The sequence below is a fragment of the Argiope bruennichi genome, chromosome 7 (assembly GCF_947563725.1).
Source record: "Argiope bruennichi chromosome 7, qqArgBrue1.1, whole genome shotgun sequence".
In the NCBI taxonomy this organism is placed as follows: domain Eukaryota; kingdom Metazoa; phylum Arthropoda; class Arachnida; order Araneae; family Araneidae; genus Argiope; species Argiope bruennichi.
Window position 1 is genome coordinate 6,609,742 of NC_079157.1, and position 23,670 is coordinate 6,633,411.

At 30.1% G+C, this 23,670-nt stretch overlaps 1 protein-coding gene across 2 annotated transcripts in view; it reads right to left on the bottom strand.

The window, feature by feature from the left end:
- The window catches only part of LOC129976556 (alpha-tocopherol transfer protein-like), a 62,711-nt gene that overhangs the window by 15,404 nt on the left and 23,637 nt on the right, over positions 1–23,670 (bottom strand). For both annotated transcript variants that reach the window (XM_056090183.1, XM_056090182.1), the window contains exon 2: positions 5,236–5,375. In XM_056090183.1, the coding sequence (XP_055946158.1) occupies positions 5,236–5,362 (127 nt within the window). In that variant the 5' untranslated portion in view covers positions 5,363–5,375. The remainder of the gene's footprint in view (positions 1–5,235; positions 5,376–23,670) is intronic.

A 23,670-nucleotide genomic window follows, 5' to 3' on the forward strand; every position in this document is an offset into this window, starting at 1 on the left:
CAGAAGGCAGTGAAGAAACTTTCGATTTTTTAACTTTGTTTTATTTCCGTGTTGAAAGCCATAATTTTTTTTTTTTTTTTTTTTTGTACAAGCAGAACCGACGAGCACAACACAGAGCGACACAAAACGAAATGAGGGAAAAAACTAATGAAAATTTTATCCCTGTGAATATACACTGTGAGATTTTAATAGGGATTTCTAACACGTGTCAATCACGATGTAAGGGAAACACAGGGATCTTTCAGTGGAATTTGTTTATATCAGCAATATTTTATCCCTTCACTCGGGGTTTGGGAACCTGTCAGCTTTTAGTCGATGCAGCAATTTTATAAAGCTTCTGTTGAATTAATTAAATAGAAAAAGTAGAAGGGGATCAGGAAATAAGAGAATATTTTAGAATGAAATTAATATGGGCTGAATTAAACTGAAAGTTAAGAAATGAATTAAGTTGAAATTAAATTTTAAAATATCATTGTGTGTGTGTGTGTGTGTGTGTGTGTGTGTGTGTGTGTGTGTGTGTGTGTGTGTGTGTGTGTGTGTGTGTGTGTGTGTGTGTGTGTGTGTGTGTGTGTGTGTGTGTGTGTGTGTGTGTGTGTGTGTGTGTGTGTGTGTGTGTGTGTGATCTTTTCTTGATTTCGGGCTTTGGCCGGCCAATTCTTGAAGTGGCTTGGGACGATCGGCCAAAATAGGAAGAAAGAAATCAAGAGTAGATTCTTTTATACACTGTTAAAAATGAAGTATTTAAAAATGGTACAATGGTACAATGGTAATGTGTACTTTTTTTAAGTACAATTGTTTCAGAAACGAGTTCAAATATAAGTGACACCTTTCAGTTAAAAATAAGCTTGTAATATATAAAAATATGATTTCGTGTTATTCTGTTCGCATATTAAATAGATAACAGAAATCATTCATTCAACGTATATGCTGTAACAACGTGATAGCTTGAAGAAGATTAGATTTACGCCCTTCAAATCGTGTATGAATACAAATGCAAATTGAGTACTCAATTTGTCAACTACCTTTAAAGGTGATCCTTAATCTTTACTGCTCAAAGTTAAGTTAACTTAATATTAAAGATCTCACATCACATTGCCTCCCGAAATATCGCTTCAAAAAATATGAATTTTTTTGAAAAGGTAAATAGCAAATATAAGGGCTAATTAAAACAAATATGAAGGAAAAAGTTTTGTTGTTAATATAATTTAAAGACATTTCCTTGTTGGCACTACCTGTCGAATTTCACATACAATATATTTTTTACATAAATATCATTATATTCATTTTAATTTTGTCTTAATATTGTTTTTCCTTTGTAAAAAAGTTCATATTTTATGAATCGATATTTCGGAAGAGAATGTAATGTGGAAAATTTAGCATTAGTTCTATGGGGCAGAAAAAGATTGACGATCACTCTTAAAACATTTCTTGGAATGCACCGCTCTTGCACGAGTTAGCCTAGTTGGCTGCGAATCGGGCTGCAGATCGAACGGTCTGTCTTCGAATCCCTCTGGGTCCAACCTTATAAGTCGAGATTTCGTTTTAAAAATTTATGTTTGCATAATTTCTGCAGATTTGAAAAAATACATACTCGTATTCGAATCCCTGTACGTATTCAAAAATTGAGTACATACATTTCTCAAATTTAAGTCTATTGTACTCACAGCTATTATAACAACATGAAGTACTCAAGAATGAATACATTTTACTTATTTTTAAGTATTCTGCTTAATGTGCCGCCTACCGATCATTCTACCATTATCACATCGGGCTTTGGCCAAGAATTCCCATCCACTTCGCGAAATGGCCAGCCAAAGTAGAATATACAATATTAATTGCAAGTAATTCGGACTTTGGCCAAACCTCTTAGCCAAAACGCGAACTGGCCGAACTTCGGGCTTTGGCCATAACACATATAACAAGGAATTCCCATATCTCTATGCATTGAACATTTACTTTTACTGTATTTGCTCCCATTTTTGAGTTGTTAAAACCCTGCGAAATTGCTTTCTCCTCCTATTTTTGTTTCATATTCTTAGCAGCAAAGCTCTACCGCATTTTTCCCTATTGGTCACGGCTCGACTCACCGGCAATAACATCGAAAACCAAATTTTAGTTTTCTCTTTAATAATTCAAGTTAACAACAAAGAGCTCACTTTGGTTTTTAATCAACGACTACAATTTCTTTCAAGATTCTACAATGCATTATTTGTTTATCATAACATTTGTATTTATGCAACGTGTTTGCGTGTGTGGGGGGGAGGGTGGGTGCGCGCGTGCTATAATTATGGCAATTATGTGACCGAAAGAAAGAGACTTTTTTTATTAAATTCAATCTATTTTACCACGGCAGGCCTAATTTTTTACACGGGAACAAAGGCGTGAAGCGTACATTCAAACCATATGCAACATGCTTTGAAGAAACCGTCATGGAGTCATATGCAACATGCTTTGAAGAAACCGTCGTGGAGTTCTTTAATGATTTAAATTTTTCATAGTTTCAAGGAAATAATCCCTTTTAATCTTTTGTAAAAATCTATTTATTCAAGTCACGGCGAGCAGTGCAGGGAACTGAATAGGAAAACCACAAAGCTGGAAAGAGACATCGTGAGAAAATATTTTTTAAGTTTATACAGTTTCAGAAGAAAAAAAAATTTATCGACACAATGTTTTTCCTTGAGAAAAAAATAACTCGTGCAAAGCATATGTTATTGTGGAAGCTGGTGTTCAAAAGATTAGGAAATTAATGATATTTCTTCATCTAATTTAAATCCAAAATAATTTCCTATTCTTATCTTAAATTATACAACATTACATTATTCTAAAATGTTCTCTTATTTCCTGATCTCATTCCAATTTTCTTATTTGATTATTTCTAACACGCGCTCTCAAAAGTGGATGATAAATATAGCTCTCACGATTCAAAAGCAAGAATACAAATTCCTAATCATTACATCCTAAAAATCTTAATTCCCCCCCCCCTCCACCGAAGAAACCTAGTGTTCCTTTTCCTAATTCGACACGTGTGAAAGAAATCTCTATAAGTATCTCTCAGTAAGTAGGACTAAAGGAAAAAATTGTAACACTCTTTCTTTTGTCCCGATCAAAACGGAAGCGTTTCATTAGACATCCCCGTGTACAAACCATGCTCCCCCGTGGAAAAATGACTTCAATTTATTTATAAAACTCTCTTCTTCCTTTGGATTGAGGACGAATTCGGATTGAGGATTGAGTTCAAAATTTAATACATGTTTACAATATCGATGCAAGTATTGCATACCAGTACCATGCAGTACCCATTTATTTATCTTATTTGCTGTGTTATTGCGTCATGCGCATTAATAAACAGTTTGACAAGCTTTTACCTTCAAGTTATTTGATGCAAAAATTGATATAAGGTTGCAGTAATAAAACTGTATAAGGAATTTCATCTGACTAATTTGTTACAGTTTTAAGCTGTCTGGTTGACCTGCTGCATAAAAAAATATATATTATCAGACTTTCTTGACAGTTAGAGGCTAGATACCTATCAACATTTTTTTCCTGATTGACTCCCCGTTTTCAGTGGAAAAGGGATAGCCACAAATTGACTTTCATCCGAAAAATTTCCCAATTTCTTTGAAAATAAATTTTAAAGAAATGAATGAAAAATTAATTTTTGAAATAAAAACTTAATTAAGTAGCGAATAAATATTGATTAAATATTTCTACTCAATACAACTTCTTTTATTACAAAGTTTCCTAAAATATTTGTGAATCGTTTAAACCAAATAATACCGACATGTTTAAAAACTCGCACTAATAAAAACAAAATTTTGCTTGCTGTCTACTAATATATGGACTTTACCACAGAAATTTCTATAGCTTCCACCGAAATTTAAATTGAATCTCAAGAACTTCTTCAATTTTCACCTTACGTTCTTTTAAGCAATATTTTTCTTACCAAATTGATGCACCAATGGTACATTAGTTCTGTTTTTTCTTCTGTTGCTAACTACCTCAAACTGAGTAGAAGTGCCTAGGCACCAAATCTCTTCGCACATCTAATTCACGAATTCAAGAAGCTGTCAGAAGTTCCAGGTTTGAAATTAATACACAATATTTTGAAATTAATACAATTAATATACAATAATAAAATATTTGTTCACTTTTTTATAACTACATTTTTAAGCTCTAAATCGAGATTCGAAACTAAGAGTGGAATTCGCCAAAATTTATAACTGAGGTTACATCGGTCATTCGTCATACAGAAGTTTAACTGCTTAATGAAGAAGAAAGAGAGATAATGCATTTCTGCAAGTTCAATATAAGTTTCATTATGCAATAATTCGATTTAAGAATAATTAAATCGAAAGAAAAGTATATATATATATATAAGTAACCAATCTAAAGTAAGAAAAAGTTTGAAAACGAAACTAAAATGAAAACGAAACAAAACAGTTTCGAAATCGCAACTAAAATTTATTACCTATTTAAACTAAAACCAAAAAAGAACTTCATAGTATTTAGAGAGCGCAATTGCAGCTACTTCTGAAATACAGATGAATTGATACAAAAGTATTAGAACCAAGTTAATAGGAAAAACAAAAAATCAAATAAAAATTAAACCAAAAGAATTATAAAAAATATTTAAAAAAAAAGGAATCCGGATTCTTTTTTTTATTTATTTTTTATAATTTTTTTGGTTTAATTTTTATTTGATTTTTTTTGTTTTTCCTATTAACTTGGTTCTAATACTTATATATATATATATATATATATATATATATATATATATATATATATATAAACAGCGGCTGGATATTAATAGTTTTAAATATATAAATGAGTCAAATAAAGAAGTGGCAAAACAAAAAACAAAAAAAACGGCTAGATATTACTAATGTAAAAAATATAAATGAGTTAAATAAAAGGGGCAACTCATCAAAAATCAGGACAGGTATTAATAATAAATAAGTTAAATGAGGAACTGACTACAATTACATATTAATTATTTTTAAAAAATGAGTTAAATGAAGAAGATAAACTCATCTATAAAGAGAGTAGATTTTAATAATTTAAAAAATATATATAAATAAGTTAATTGAAGACAACAAACAATAAAAAAAAGTGACAAGATATTAATAATTTAAAATATATAAATAAGTTAAATAAAGAATTGACAAATCAACAAAAACAACTATAGATATTAATAATTTTAAAAATATAAGTGAGTTCATTGAAGAATAAACGAACCATTGATGAGGCGCCTGAAATCCACCAGGGCTTTCGCTTTGGCATGCGAAGTTTCCCCGAGGGTCGTCTCGGCTCTCTTCTGCAACTCCGGGGTGAGTCCCTTGAACCACAGCGGCAAAAGTGTCATCCTTCACTTTCTCCTGAAACGTGAATGCATGTATAATGGACGAGAGTTTTTATCATCGGAGGAATACAACAAACAGGTTGGATTGCCTTGAATCGTTAGCGATCTTTTCATCGTCATCGTTTTGGGTCACGTGATCGCAGAAACGGGGAAAGTGAAAGAGTGGATTGATTGACGCAAGTTGAATTGTCAGCGTGTGTCCTCTTTCCACATCATATTTGAATGGAAAAGTTTATTTTTAGTTATTTTTCCCACATTTTACGTTTTTGTTTTTCATTAAGTGATTGCTTCTCGTATCGGATATCGAATCACAGGGATTTCCCAAATGTCGCTGCTAATTATGTTTTTCTAAACATTAAAATATAGAAATGAAAAACTTGAGACGTCTGCTTTTTATTGCATATTCTCGAAAAAACGAACTTAAAATTTTGGACTTTCTTATTATATGATTTAAATCTTTAAGTTGAAAAAAAAAGCAGTTCTAACAGAATTATAATGTTTTATCAGTTATTTATTTATTTATTTTAAATATATATTTATCTAATGTGGAAATTATGGACAGGAAATTATAGATACAATCGAAAATGTGTTCCGGTTTTCATAAATTTAAGCTGTCAATAACGATATTTCTAACCATATCAAAAAAAAAAATATTTTTCTATGAAAGATATTAATTTCTTGAATTAAAAAAATATTAATGCAAAAGAAAATAATATTTTTTTCTTCAACAAAATTCTTTAAATCATTAAAAGTTAGTACAAGGAATTAATGATGCGTTATAAAATATTTTTAATTAATTGGCATCAACTGTTTAAATAAAATCTCTTCTTGAAACGAAAAAAAAATTGTAATTTTGTTGACCATCAAAATATTAAAAAATTAATGATTTTTTTTATTGCTAATGATTTAGTTAATGTTATTGTTATTAATGTATATGTTATTTTACTGTTAATGACTACACACCATAACAATGTAACTTCACTATAAATATGAAATATGGCAGAAATTCTAATATTTTCTACGAAGTTTTGAAACTAATTAACAAATTCTTGTTTCAGATCAAATTAAAAATGAAAAGTACTAAACTTCATTATAGTAAGGACACATGCATACTACACATTTAAATGTATTTTCTGTGCAAATTTATATTATTTCTATAATCAATAATTTACTAATTAAAATTGGCGTACATAAAATAATAGATAAAATACGATATTTACTGTAAGCATCAATATGTTTACAACAGAAAATTTTCAAAGAAAAACCTCTTAAATTTTCCATGAAAATTAAAAGCAATATATTTTTATTTATTAACTATTTAATGACAATTTGCTAGCAATATTTATCAGCAAAATTATGTAAATTTAGTCAGTAATTTAAAAATTCATTTCATTTATATTTGTATAATTTTTAATTCAGGGCGAATAAAAATTATTTTCAAATTTTTAATTCATGTCCTTTTCTGCGGCTATTTGGCTTTCTAACGTACAGAGAGCAATTTTAAGTTATCGTTATATTTCATTCTTTCCTTTTTGAAATTTTTTCTCAGTTCTTATTTGGGTTATTATAAATAATTATATTTCTTATAATTTGGCATTAACTAAACATGTTATTTTTTTGCATATTAATGATCTTTGACAACAGAAATAATTTGTTGGATTGTTTTTAATACCAAATAGAAGATCCAAAATATCAAGTTTATTTTAGTTATATTAACGTCCTGTTATAAAGTCTATTTTGTTACGGATCTCGCAATTTTGAACAATGGTCAAATGACGAGGACGACACCTGCCAAATAATTGATTATTGCTAAAAATCAGTGGCTTAATTTATTTCAGCCAGTGGCTTATTCAGTCAGTGGCTTAATTTACTCAGTGGCTTTATTTATTTTAAATATATATTTATCTAATGTGGAAATTATGGACAGGAAATTATAGATACAATCAAAAATGTGTTCTTGTTTTCATAAATTTAAGCTGTCAATAACGATATTTCTAACCATATCAAAAAAATATTTTTCTATGAAAGATATTAATTTCTTGAATTAAAAAATTATTAATGCAAGAGAAAACAATATTTTTTTCTTCAACAAAATTCTTTAAATCATTAAAGGATACTTTGCTTATGTAACAGATATTATTTTCATGTAATTCTTAGGCAAAGAATAAAAAAAAACTCTGAAAATCCATTTTAAAATAAAGAATTGAATTGAATAATCTTTGAAATAGCAACAGTATGAGATTATTCATAATGCCACTGGTATTCTTCTCGTTTTAGCAATAAAAAAATGTTTTCTATTAAGTAAGAGAAGATGTAATAAAAAGGGAGAGCAAAACTATCTACACTGTAATTACATACACAACACACAAACAATGCATTGTAATGGTTTAGCAGTACAATATTTTACTGTCAGGTATATTGCGAGGGAAAGCATCTGGTAAATAACTTCTACACAGATCATAAGGAAATGTTCAATATAGTTTGGATGATCATTATTTATTATAATTTAGTGGGAAAAATTAAAAATTGATGATGATTTTAAAAACTTATTTCACTCGACAAATGACTAAAATAAAAGATTTAAATTGCTCACTTGAAATATTCAAACATAATTTAAATACTTGTTGTTTCGTTGAGTCTCGATATCAAAAATTAGTAAAGCACATTTTTTTGGATATGATATTTTTATTAATTGCAAAACAGCAGAAGTCTTAACTTCTGAAATTCTTCTTCTTTTATTCTAAACCAATTATATTTCCGCCATAATTTTAATAAAACATTCGATAAGTGATTATAAATCCTAAATACTGAATATTTATTAAAATAGAAATTACTTTGAAGTCTTTCAAGTAAGTTTTTCTGCTGTGATTCAATAAAGCAGAGCTTGAAAATTTGAATAGTCCCATCATGAAATAAAATAATGATTATTATGATTATTAAATGTTAAATCATATTATAAATAACGATTATCACCATTAATAAATATTAAATATATCTAATAAATAAACTATATAAACATGTACAGATAAATTTGACAAATTATCTGAGCAAAGCTTTGACCCGTGACAGCAAGATCATCAATCATCTACGCAACTTTTCCAAGGAAACGCCATCAAGGTACAGTCAGAAACTGTGACGACCTACTGTCAAGAACAATGGATGATTTCATTTCTAAATGCATGCAGGATTTTAGTTTTTTTAAAAAATATTCTTATTGTAAATGAACAAATGCTTTGCTCATTCAAGATTAGTTAATAATTTTATTTAACGAACAAGGAAACTGTGAAACTCTCGAATTTGTTTAAACAATCAAGTTCTAAATTGCTTTATTTCTTATTTTTTTAACGATCAATTTCCAAATTTTATTTTTTTTAATAATTGGTTAATAAAATTTATGATTTAAGGAAAGAACTCAAATTTTTTGTTCCATATCAATTTGCTAACATTTGAGACATTTGTATGCAATGCAAATTATTCTACTATATATTAATGGTGATTCTTTTTTTTACATTTTCAACAAAGAATGCAGTTTTGGTTTTAAAAAAAGAAGAAAAGAAGAGGAAAATTTTGCTAAATATCAATAAATTTTATGAAATTAAAAAAAAATTATTTATCAGTATTAATTCATTTTAATTAAAAGGGAAAATATTAAGTTCTAAACAATGAACTCTCCTAAGAAATTACTTAAAGCATTAAAAGTCTTTTTTTCATAAAGTTTATATATTAATTAATTCAATAAATATTAAAAGCTGTGTGAAAATATTTATTTTATTATTTGAATTTTATTCTTTATTTGAAATACTCGAAAATTTCTACATGCATTATAAATTTTTCTTTACAGCCGCCTTTTCAGAAGAATTACACAACTACTGCCTAATTGGAAAACGCTATCATGTAAGAACTAAAATATTTAATATGAATTTTTATTTTTGTTGAATTTGATTATTTTTAAAAAGGAGGTCTGTTTTTTTTAGAACCTTTTAAGTGGCATTAACTACCAAAAGATGGTTTTTAATACATTTAAAGCATTTATAGGTAAAGAGCATTCTAAGGAATAGAATTGAATTAACTGAACATTTCAAAGAAAAAAACTGCCTTTAATCTAATTTTTTAATAGAAGAAGCTGCTTTCTCCAAATGATAAAATCACATTTAAACTGATTTACTTTGAAAAATTAGAAGCAATTTTCTAAAATAAATTAATTCACGGATTCGAAAGTTATTGTTTTGTTCTTTGATAAGATACTAATAGAGTGGTGCTTTTCATTCAACTTTTTATGACTCCAATTTATAAAAAAAATAGTTTGATTAGAAAAATTTAAATTCCCTTACTTAAGTATAAAATGAACAGAATAATAATAATTTTTATCAAATGCTGCAAGTAAGTATTAATTTCTTTTTTCAAATTAACTAATATTTAATAAACATATTCAAAAAATTATATTTCCATTTTTTTAATTGCGTCCGAAATGCAGCAATTTTTATTTGTGCATTGCTTTGCCAAAGAATGGAAATGTTTTAATTAATTGATTAATATGCATTTATTTGAATTAAAAGGTCAGTTTTCTTAACCATTCAAAAAAATAAATAAATACCTTGTAAACTCCTCGGTTATTTGAAAGACAGATAATTCTCCCAAATCAATTTTAAAATAAAAACAAATCAGTGGTTTTTCGTTCCTGTCAACAGTAAAAAATGCTACATTGTTGCTTAAATTGATATAAATATTTTGTTTTTATCACATATGTTAAAATGGCATGATTTATGATATTTTCCTCTTCTTTAGTGAGTTAAAAGGTGAGATTAAAATCTTTGCTGAGTACTTTCCTTTACAGCATTAGTTTTCTCTTATAAATATTTATTTGAAATTCATATCATATTTTATTTATTTTTTACATGTCCATGTGTTTCCTTTCATTATCACATGACCGTAATAGTGGAATTGCCGTTTTTTGATTTTAAAACCATGAATACAAATTTCAGCACCTTCGATTTTAAAAATATAACTATTTTAAACATAAAAGAAAAATATAAAATAATAGATTAAATTCTGGCGTATCATTTTATGACTTTAAAGGAATAGAAGAGCGATTATGACTGATCAGATGTGAAATTCAGTTCATCAATCCCCCCCTTCTAAAGTTTACTCATCAAATAAACTTAAATTGATAACAAATTTAATACCCATCAAGCCCAAATAAATTATAGTACCTTATATCAAACTTAGAAACCTTCAGTCTGACATTCAAAATGTGGGCATCAGTTCATAGAAGACTTTTTTATAAGAAGCATTTATCACAAATTACCATCATTTTCCAATTGAAAGTTCTTCATATATCTGATCCTGGATTGCATTCGATTTTATGCCATCAGGCAAATGTTCCAATACTCGTGTGGCTTGGAGATTTGAAATGCCGAAAATTCGGTTTTCCGTTCAAGTATCTGATCGAACTGAGGTATCGATATCGGGCTTGTAATAACACAAAGCAATACAACTGTCAATCAGCTTCTCATCAATGGCTGTTGTATTATTGCTATCAATATTAAGGTTTGAATTTCGGCTTTATGAAGCTTTGTGGATTACTTAATAAATGGTTAAGTAACCACTTGAAATATTAGGATTATACATATAAAGAGTATTTATTTATGTCCTTCTATCACACATCAACTCGAGAACGGCGACAATTACTGCCACAAATATGGTACCTAGTTATAATAAAGTGATAATGCGCTACACGCTAAAGACGATTACAGTGCCACCTGACGGTAAATAGTGGAGTCCTCACTCCTATCTCGAAAACAATTTAAGATGTAAAAAAAATTGTTTTCAAAATTGTATAGCGCCTTCAAATCAGTCCGAAAAGACGCGTTTAGCTCAATAATGGTAAGGTGTGTTTCAAATTTTTAGGGACACCATATAAAAACATAAAATCCGAAAGTTTTTTACCTAGTATCTGTAAAAACTTCTTTGAAAAACATGAAAAATTAAATATAATAAAAAAATCTAAAATAATTAAATAAATACCAATGCTAATAAATGACGAAAATAGAAAAAAAAATGCCAAATTTGCGTTTCAAATTTTTAGGGACAGCTAGATGAGATGGTATATAAATTCAAGTTAAATATTTATTATTGCTCATTTTCATTTACTACCAGTTGTTTTAATAACTTAAAAAGCTTATATTGAAAACGTCCACGTTAGTACTTAATTTTTTGCCGAAGAAATATGGCTAAAGGTAAATGGTTATCAGATCTTGAAAAGGGCCAAATAAAAGCTTATTACAACGAAAAAAAGTCTTTGAGAAATATTGAAGCCCTCATAAAACGTTCAAAACATGCTGTGGAAAATTATGTGAAACAGTTAAATGGGAAATCAACTGCCATTCAAAAGCGAGGACCTAAGCCAAAGCTCTATTCACGTACCCGCAGGAGAATTATTCAGAAATGTATAAAGGAAAAATCATCAGTACGAAAAGTAGCAAAAGAATTGAAACTGGGATGTTCTTACACTACTGTTTGGGGGTCAATCAAGAGCAATAAAAACATGAAATATGCGAAACAGGCTTGCAAACCACCACTTGCCAAACAACACAAATTACAACGTTTATCCTGGGCAAAGGAATACATGCATTTCAAAGATGAGTCGATAGAAGTCATGTTCAGCGACGAGAAGTTTAATCTAGATGGGCCAGACGGTTGGAGATATTACTGGCATGATCTAAGAAAAGAACCAGTTTTTCTCCAAAAGGCAAATGGGTGGTGGATCTGTTATGATTTGGGGAGCTTTTAGCTTCAATGGTACATGCGAACTGGCATTTGTGAATGAAAGAATGGATTCTGATCGATACCAAGAAATGTTACTAACACATTTTCTTAATGCAGGACCTGAAATATGTGGTCCAAATTGGACTTTTCAACAGGATAATGCATCTATCCACAGCTCAAAATCAACAAAAAAGTGGTTTAGAGATAACAATGTGAAAGTTATGGATTGGCTAGCTAGAAGCCCCGATCTAAACCCCATTGAAAATCTATGGGGTCTTTTGGCAAGAACAGTTTATGAAGGAGGGCTCCAATTTGATTCGAAAATGCAACTTCAACAAGCAATAATGGATGCTTGGTATTCTCTGGATCCAACACTTCTTCAGAACCTAATATATTCCATGCCAAACAGAATATATGATGTCATCAGAAAAAATGGTGCTAATATTGAACGGTAAAAAAGTTTAATTTGAAGTTTTGAAGCTTTTAATTCCACTGTCCCTAAAAATTTGAAATACAAAATTTGTGCTACTCTTTTGTTTAGTTATTTCAAAGTTGAAATTTATTTGTTTAATCTTTATTTTTTTAATCTAAATTATCTTACAATATTTATTTCTGTTATTTATCTAACTTGTTTCAGAAATAAATGTCAAATATTTATTATTTACGCTTTTATTTTCATTTTGACTGGTGTCCCTAAAAAATTGAAATACACTTTAAAAACAAAACGCGATAGGAGATACCGATTAATGTTTTGAAATTGTGCAATGCTCTATGTTCTGAGTGATACTGTTTTAACATTTTCAGAACTTAATTACCTTTTAATAATATGATTTAGATAAATATAGATATCTTTTACAAGTTTGAAAAGAAAAATTATTCCACGAATCAGTATTATTTATGTTATGTTTTATTTAAATTTATTTCAGCAAGACGATTCCATTAGATGAAGTTGAGGATGGTCAAAATAATGCAAATGAGGGTATGAAACATGTCAGCTTACACTCAGTTACTCTTGCTTCTTCAATTAAGTATAGTTGTTTTCTCCTCAAAAAGAATATAGACAAAGAAAAAAAAGTATCTTGCGTTTGCAGAGATTTGAAGAGGATTGGTAACTTTTCCATCTTGAATTATATATGCAATAAAAACAGCTCAAACTAGCCAGTTCTAACTTATATTCCACGAGTTCTCACCATATATCGGAATAAACCTTTTGATTCTTTTAAAAAGTAATAAAACATATTTTTTCTAAAATGACTCACATTTTTTTAAAAAATAAAAATGAAAAATTATAAATAATTGTAAGTAAAACAAAGGGTAAAAATAAAATAAAGTAATAGAAAGATCGTTGAAGTTTTAAACATTTTACGTAAAAACTTTTAGATAATCCCATTTTCCCCTTTAACGTGCTTCGTCACCTGAAAACTTAAAAATAATCATTCATGATAGAGTTATTATCTGAAAATTCCTTCTTTCCGATCAGAATCTCTACACAAACACCAAATTATCATCCTCATCTCATGGCATCCTCCTTACACCAGAGCATAATCCGTCAACTGAAATTTACGAGCTGTAGTCAACTCAAATTACGACAACGTGATAAGTGTAAAATTCCCATTTTCCATAGAGTGAAATTGAAGATAAATTGTTTAAACATGGAAATTCCAAGGTAATGAATTTTTATCTAGATGAGTATGGTTTCAATTTAGATATCATAATCCAACATTCGAATGAGAAGCACGTACACGGAACACGAATTCTTAGAAAATATATGGAATATCAGATGAAATCTGTTTATTCATCGGTCATTTATATGCCAATCATCGAAATAATTTTATTCATTTTGTTGACTTTTTTTCCGTTGTTGATACCTTCCATTGCTTAATGTTCATTTCATTCCATAATGATGAGACATTAGTAGAATTTCAGAGCTCTACATCTTACAAATTTAAATGTAGAAATAAGTGTATGTATTTTACATTTGGTTTTCTTTTCATTGAATGAAGCAAAAACTGTTGTCTTAATAGTGTCTTATTAATCTATGGGAATCAAAATATTTCGGTATTTTTCAAGATATTTCGCAGGAAACTTTTAGAGATTCATCACATAATGTGGAAAATAGACAACAGTTCAAATGAAACATTTCCAAGCTGCTACTGAAAAGAATTTTTCGATATTATTATACAGACAGTAATTACACAAAAATACTTTAAAAGCCAAGTACTATTAAATTTCTATTATTTGTTCTTAAAATCAATTCTGAATCAAGTGTGTGATGAGAAAGTATAAATACATTTTAAAAATTACTTCTCGTTAATCAGAAAAGGGAAAAAAGCAACAGGAATGATTTCTCCAAAATTTCCTCTCATATTTTCTAATGAAGATTATATTCTTAAAACTTTATAAAAATATGAACTTTAATAAAAACAATGAATGTTATGAGTCCTGAGACTTTTATTTTCATAGTCCTACACGGGATTTTCGTATTTCATAATACAGTAAAGACAACCTATGCTTTAGTTGTGAAACATCGATCTTTAGCATGAATTTGACGTTTCTTTCCCCCCCCCCCTTTCTTTACTGAATCTAGCTTGCTGTCTTTGAACATGTATCTCTGGCATGCGATTAATTGATAAGTTGTAGAAAATAGAATGTGTATTTTGGATACCTTTTTCCAATCCGATTGAAACCAAAATTTTACATATTTTTCTGTATTTATAAGATCAAATGCAAAATTTCATTCAAATTACTGCGTTTATGCGCCTTTACATGCTTAGAAAATAACAGACCGGCAGACGGTCGACCTTTTGAAATATTTAGTTCAGAATTATAAGATTTTTATTTCAAATTTGTGAGAAAATTTTATTTTTCTAGTGCATTAAGATGTTGTAGTAAAACGTATATTTTAGTATATTATAATTAACTTGAGCTAAAACAGCTAGACAGACAGATTTCTACCAACTGGATTTTGTTCAAATAATTTTAGAAATAATTTTTGAATTTTAGAAAAGATAGAAATAAATTTTGATCTACAAGTTTGATCTAAAGACCATATACCAAATTGAATTCATTTAGCTCAAAAAGTTTTTGAACTATCGTTTTCACAGACAGGCGGAGATCATATCAAACTCAGGGAAGTTTGAAACTTAAAAATTCGTGAAATTCCCGACTCCGAATTTTTTGACGTTTACAATAATTTCTCTGTAGGTCATGTAAAAAAGTAAAAATGCATTTTTCAGTCTTAAGGAGATCCGAAACGTAAAGATTATTCAAGATCTCCAGTCCGAAATATTGACTATTACCTGTACAATATCTTATCTGTGCATACTTCGTACAAGAGAAGGTACAAAATAAATGTCGTCGCATTCGTCTTCGGAATACAGTAGACTCCCGGGAATTCGGTCTAATGTAGCGGAAGAGCAGGCCGGACAACCAAAGAGGCGGTTGTGAACTCATTTCCTTGCCCACCAATACCAGAAGACACAGTTTTTATACCCAAACTGTCCTGTTATAATACGTATTTTCTCACTTCTTATTGAGTACTAAGCCCTCCATATATATCAAGCCACGTAGAATGTGCACGGGACCGCAGCCCGGTGAATTATAGAAGCAGTTGCCGGTAACGTTTCGAGTTGAAATAGAAGGCTCTGTACTGGAAGTTTATATATGTTTATGTATTGCACTGTATGCTACACAAATTTATTAGAGAAAAAGTAAGTTAAAGGATATAAACTGTTCACATTTTAATCTAAATTCTGGAAATCTTTACTGTGGTACGCTTGAAAAAATTTAATTATATCCCAAGATTAATTTACGAATATTGTACGTACTATGCAGTTATAATCAGTAAGAACGGCAACAATTGAGGTTCGTGACACACTGAAGAAACAATGAATAACGACCAGAAAGATTCTGTTTTCCTTTACAACTTATATTTTGTACAGGACGTAGAGGAGGATTGTAGCAGACGCCCGCTTCCAATGCCTTGGCAATGTTGCCAATGCAACGCCTTGCCTTCCTCAATTAATTAAGATAAAAGAAAAATCAGGCCGGATAGTAACGAAGCCGGAAAGTGGCGAACCGGATACTAGGAAGTGTACTGCATTATGAAGAAAATTATAAGAAATGTAAATTATAAATTATGTACTGTATTAGGAATTTTTATCTGGTATTGATATTAAAATTTGACATAGATTACTAGTATCATTTCTGCAAATTAAATTCATTTCCCAATTTATCTTACTTTTTTAAACTATCCCGTTCCCATGTATACAAATAAATAGACCAGCAGATAATCAACCGATGGATAGATTTAGATCAAAATTTATGCATATCTACGATGCCTATGAAGAAATCCACAGTCAAATTTTATATTTATAGCTCGTTCCAGTTTTGAGAAATCATATTCACAGATTTCAAAAATAGTTATTTTCGGATCAGGAAAATATCATTTGAATAAATTTTTTAATCTATTAAATGTACTTAATTTAAATTTGTTGAATGGTTGTGTTTACTATTCCTTAAATTTATTGATCACCACAGAATTTTATATAAATTGGTTGAAAAACACCTATTGGTTTTCAAGCTTATTCTGTGAAGACTATAAATATAAAATGACGCGGAAAATTAATCTGAAAATAAAGGTCTGGTACAGTAAATGTACAGTGGCGCAATCGAACAAACTCAATAACAAATAAGGGAGCCGTATTCTACATTAAATCACGAACACACAGACTTCAAAACATAGGTGAAGCATACAAAAGGACAGCGTTTACAGTAAACAGCAGTATACAAACAGAAAATCAGTAATAAATAATCGTAATAGTACAAAGTGCTCAAAGAAAATGGGCATAATTGTTAAAATTAGATTTCATAAATTTCTATCTTAATTTGAAGCTTGAAATTATATGCTTAAAAAAACTGTGAAAATAGAGTTATGTACAAGAGATTGAAATGAAATGAAACACAACCAATACTCCAGATAAGGGGTGGACATTAAATCGATCGCGATCGACTGATGGATCACCAAGACATTTTCAGGTGTCCGCCTTTACTAATATCTAAGACGAGCATACTAAAAGAAATTAATTGTCACATTCATGTATTACCCATTTTGCATTGTTGATGCGGAAGAAATAACTAAAAATATAAATTATATATATCTTTATCTCATCATAAAAACAAAGCTTTTCTCTTTCAAAATGACAATTTTAAAATCAAGTAGTTCAGAACCTAAGAATAACTTTTGGAATCTAACGGGCGAAGAAAAACAACCTAATTTTAAAAATAGTTGCGCCTTATTTAACATCTTTCTTTGGCTCTTCCTACCTGTGAGAATCTGCTTTTGAACAATGAACATAACTAAAACAACATATTGTTCTCATCTCACAGACTACCATGTAGAATCAAATGCAAGATTAGCCGTTAATGTTTATATACCGAGATATTCAAAATGGGTGGACAGTATCCAGACTAAGTCTTTAATTAACTATAACTACTAGAACTCATTTTAGATGAAAATGATTTATTTTTTAATGTATTTTGAATTGTTGGATATTAAATGAATAATTTGATATTATTATATTTGTGGCTATTATTATTATGTTTGTAGTTATGTAGGTAAGTCAAGCAACTGACTCTCCGACCCGCCACGAAGGCACACGGATTTAAACCATAAGGCTGAACCGGAACCGAACCGCCGCAACAGCAACACTGGCGGGAACTGTGGTTGAGTCCTAAGGGCCATCACAGGCCACGGTACAACCCTCCCCGAAAGAAGTACGTCCCGTCATCGATGGGAGGAGACAGATCCCCCCCCCTATTTGTGCACCCTCCAGGGTGGCGAGATCCAACCACCATGCCGGAAGCACCTCATCCTCATTTCGAGGTTTCCCCCCCCCTGTAGTTATGTAGGTTCTAGTTATGTAGGTTCCATATTTATTATTAAGTTTTAATGAACATTGTAGATCTTATTTGAGCTCAACAAACTTACACCACTCAGTAGACCGCAACATCTTGAAACGATTAGAAACAGCCCGTACTCTGGAAAAATCTGCCCACCCTTGCTAAGCAACTGGTTATCAAAGGCAGGCATCTGATTTTAAATAAGCCAACCTATTTGTCTCGGAAATTATACAAAACTTTGAAATACTTCAAGTAACAATCACTTCTTTTTAAACAAGAATTAAATAAATTCGTTTATGTGAGCAAAACGAATATGCTTTAAATTCTATTGTAACTTTAATCATGTAAAAAAAAAGAAAAAAAAAAGAGACTTGAAGCACATCTTACTTATTTCTCCAAAAAAAAACTTTTCTTTATTTCTATTGATAGATTAGACATCACAGAGCTAAAATTTCAGTTATTATCCCTCTATAATGAAAATAAACGAAATTGCCTTAAAGTAAATAACTATGTTTTTCTCTATCATACCTATTAGTACACGGCCTTGGCCGTGACATCATTAAAAACTTAATGCATTTAGGATTCTCTTTTTCGATATGCAAAGGAATCCGTGTAAGCAAATGGGAAGGAATTCCCCTTCAGCTTCATTTGAATACTAACCTGTTTGAAAGAAAGTTCGTTGCTACTGACAGGCCTGGAGCAGGGCAACGACGCTATAATTTCTATTAATGCTGGTATATACCGACTTAGATAGGCATCTCGAGTGCTGTTTTATTTTATGAGCTGTAAGTTTTAAATGTATTTTATCTTTGTGAGATTAACTTTACAACAAGATAACTATAAATCTGCTGTTTCTAGAAAATGTAAATAAGTCTTTTCTTCATGGTTTCCAAGCACGTGTAGACCCTGGAAGATATTATGTGTAACATCTAATTGCCGTCTGTGATGATTGCCTTATTGTAGATTATTTCAATTTTATTTAATAACATCTTTTAATGCACTTACCCAAAAATCGCTAAATCTGTAGCAATCTGCTAACAGCAGATGGTGATAAATCGCCAAAATAAAGATATATTTGTGGATAATATTACATTTAAGTAATAAAAAAGCATTCATTTACCATCGGTAGCATAGGGAGAGGTGTATAAGGAGTATGTTGAATCCCCAGGGTCACTATTCCGAAAAGAGGATCCATAAATTTATTCATTTTTTTTTTTTTCGTGTGAAGTCAAAGTTAAAAAATAAAGGAAACCAGCGGGAAGGATCTCCCCAAAACTTTCTCGTATACCCTCTAATAAAGATGTCATCCCCTACCCCCCCCCCAAAAAAAATTGTTGACGTACGATAACGCAAAGAATGTCTTGTATAAAATTGGCGTACAATAGTTATGAAATATTATTATGAATTTATCTTTAATGAATGTGAATAAAAATGTTAAGTCATTATTATGAATTTATTTTTAATGTGTGATCGTAGAGGTGTTTTGGGCGATTCAATTCTGTGTAATGCGATTCATAGTATCTGAAAATCGAATTTACTTTTTAAACTCGTTTCACCAACTGTTCAAACCAAAATCTGCCCCCAAACTACAACTGTTGTCACAAAACCATATACCAAATTTGATAAACTGGTGTTTCTTTAGTTATATTAACGTCCCGTTTTAAAGCAACATTAGGGCTAATTTGGGACGAACCTCGTGATTTTGAACGGTGGTCAGATGACGAGGACGACACTTGAGCTGGCACTCCCCACACTATATCAGCGGGAGAACGTTTGATCCGGACCATTTTAACGTGGACCAGGTCCATTTAAATGACTGTTCTGCGATGAAATCGGGTCTCGAACCTGGATAAACTGATGTCATTACAGTTTTGAGGTACCGCATTTACATGTTTCTGAAAGTACAGACAGACAGGTGGTCAACCTTTTGTTGGATTTAGTTCAGACTTTTATAAATGTCTACACTGTAGATGTTAAATAGGATTTTGTCCATCGATTTCTTTTCGTTTCATAGTTATCATGCTAATTTAAATTAGAACAGATTTTAGAATCACAGATTTTTTCACTGAATAAACTTTTTTTTCAAAATCTGATAGAAATCGGCAACTTTAGTGTAAAGACCCTATACCAAATTTCATTCATCTCCCTCAAAGCATTTATGAGTTATCTTTATTACAGAAAGAGAGACATTTTCCAAAAATATGTTTTCGAACTCAGTGAGATCTAAAAAGCAGAGATTCGTCAAAATATTGTTTACGATCGTTTCTCTATGCTTTGTATATGAGGAAGTAGAAACGTGATTTTCAATCTCTGGGAGGTCGAAAACGTAGAGATTAGATAAAATCTCCTGCTCACAATTTTTGACGATTACGATTACGATAAACGAGAAAGTAAAAAGTGGAAGGCGAAATAAATAATTTTACCTGAATGTCCCTTCCATTGCCCAGTCTTTTTACTTTCTCGTACATGCAATATAGAGAAAGTAAAAAAATTCTAAATTTAAATTCTAACTTAATCAGCACGCTTTAGATCTTCCTGGGCACAAAAAAACATCTTTCTAGAAAATGCCTGACTGCGACAAAGATAACTCAAAAATACTTACAGCTAGATTGATGAAATTTGGTATAGAGTATTTATACCAAATTTGTAAATAGTTATCAAATTTTGAACAATATCCGTTCACAGGAAATCTGTCGGTCCAGCTGCTCGAAAATAAGTGAACACTAGAACTACAAAAATACAGATGGCTAAAATTCGGTATACAGATTTAACATCTGTAGCACAGACACCTAATAAATTTTGAGCCAAATCTGCCAAGTCTATTGGTTTGTATTTTCAAAAAATTGATAACTTACAAAAACAATGGCTTATATACCATATTTAATTTGGAAAATAGGATTTTTTGACAACAAGTATAGTTCCTCGTCAAAGTTTTATTTCAATTGATTGGTTAAAACATGTCTAAAACACAAATTCGATTTCGTATACTATTAGCCGCATTCAGAGTGTTTAATCGCCAAAATCCACTCCAAGAGTCACATAATAGATTCCGAAAAATGCTAAATTCATGCCAAAAGTAACTATTGAACGCCAATGTCATGTAAGGCGTTCTCTAGTATAACCCTTTATTAAATAGTGTGTAAGAAAGTTGTGAAGTTGTGACTCCCGCTGGTCTGATCATACTAAATGATTGAATAGTCTAGAATTAGCTGGAAAAGTCCCTAAAAATTCAGGTTTTATTCCAGTTTGAAACAAATTCATAGATTTCAATCCAATATCATAAATTTCCCCAATTTTTTAATCCCCCAATACCATAAATTTCCCAATAAAACAATAAATTATTTTAGAAAAATAAAAAATTATTGTAAAAATTAGATTTTCAAAAATCCCCATCCAAAGAATTCTTCTTTTCAACATCTACTCATAAATGTGGTTACTTTAATTCGGCGAAATCATATGAAAATTATTAAATTCCTTCTATATAGGACTTTGCTACCGCAGCACCAATGATTCATTATGCTAGGTTACAGTTTAGCCGATATAGTCAAACGTTTAACCTCTTCCCTTTAATATCTACAAAGTTCTGAATCGATACTCATAAAAATGTGTTAATTTGATTATAGAAATTATTTCTTGTACTACAATCCACCAATCATCGGAAAATGAAATAAATTTTCCTTCCTTTTTTCCATTCGGACCTTTACTTAAAAGTTTTTAGTGAAATCCAATTGCTCTTAAATTTCGAACATTTTCAAAAGTTTTAATTTTATTAAGCATTTAAAGACCCAGTAAAAACAAATCATAGTAATATGAATCCAAAGCATATTTCTTTCTCGTGCCTGTTGCTTTAGTCGGTGGCGTCTCAAGTTGGCATGTATGAAACCGTACACTTTGTATGAATGTTCTGAATGAAATTGTTTTTATAGTGAATTTTATGCATTTATATAAATTGACAACGTTCAAAAGAATTTCTTTTTAATTCAGTAATCAGTCTCTATTAGTCTTTTATTTAATCAACTATTTCAATTTAAAATAATATTGTTTAATTTAACAGAGTACTGACTACAAACAAAATGAGCTCGTAGATTTCAATTTAAAATAATATTGTTTAATTTAACAGAGTACTGACTACAAACAAAATGAGCTCGTAGATTTCAATTTAAAATAATATTGTTTAATTTAACAGAGTACTGACTACAAACAAAATGAGCTCGTAGATTTACATAGAACGACTATTTCCTTTCCATGTGCTGCAAATTCTAATTTTTGCTGATTATAATAATTTTCAGTGTAGCATAAATGAGTCATTATTTCTTCCCAAAAAATAGTTTTTTTTTCGCCCGGCTAAATATATTTTCCATGTTTTTCATTGCACATAAAAGCATTTCCCTTGTGTAGCTTTAAATTGGAATGTTGATCTTAGCTTTCAGTCAGCCAGCAAGACTCAATAATTTATCCTGAATTCTGGCATGAAAAGTATCGCTATAGTAATTTAGGCGAACAGCGTTTTATTTTCTTACTTTCTCGTGTATGAAAGCACATTTTGCAATAAATGTGAACAATGGATACGAGTGAATTTTGCGTTTTATATTTCCATCACTCTGGAAAAAAAAATTATGAATTATGCCAATCTGTAAACACGATAAATTACAGGCGAAACAAGCTATAAGGATAAAATCTGATTGATAATCAAATTTTAGACGAAATCCATATAATATTCCGAAGTGAACACAATCAATTCGTAACTGTAAAAAGGAGAAGGATATGAATTTAATATCTGTTAATTGAAAACAGAAATCATCCTTTAGATATTCTTATTACATGATTGCCAGGATGCATGGAGGAAAAAAACTGTCATATGCATTCATTAACATTATTAAAAGATTCTTGATTTTTTAAAAAAATCTTTTTTTTTCCCTTTGTGGTTTATGCAATTTTTGAACACCAGGAATTACACCGTACAATACATATGCAAATATTTCTCATAAACTAAAACGTGTCCTTTTATAATTTCTAGGCTCGTATGTTCTCGTTTACACGTAAAGGAAAAAATTATTTCGTGAAGAAATTACCACACCATTCCCTGTGAAATCGTGGAATATTTCCTTTCTTCTAATGCGCAAGCAAGAAACAACCGAAGACAATTAGTCTTTGTGGATTTGTACAATATCGCATTTTTTTTTATCATTTATTTGAAAGGACCACCGTTTTTAGGGATTATTTCCTGTTTCAAATTATCGATAGACGTCAAAACAGGAAACCTCATTAAAGTTTCAGCGGTATTCTTTTAAGTGCGTCGCAACTGGCAACTGGCGTGCAATGGAAGATCATGGTTTGTGCGGGAAAGTTCATTAAATCCCTTAGATTGACGTGTTTCTATGGTTTTGCAACGTCCTGTATTTAACATTATGATTCTGTTTTGATTTTAAAAATTTCCACATCAAGGAAAACCAAGAAAACACATTTCGTTTATGATACGCACTTTTTTTTTTGCATAATTTGAAAATGTGAGAATAAATAGTAATAGTGAGCAAATTTAAGAACAGAATTTTGTGGCTAATACAATCAGAGACTGAATGGAATATCTTAAAAATGATTGAGGTTCATTGTATTAACATTTATATTAGCTGTCTTCGTTGACCAGC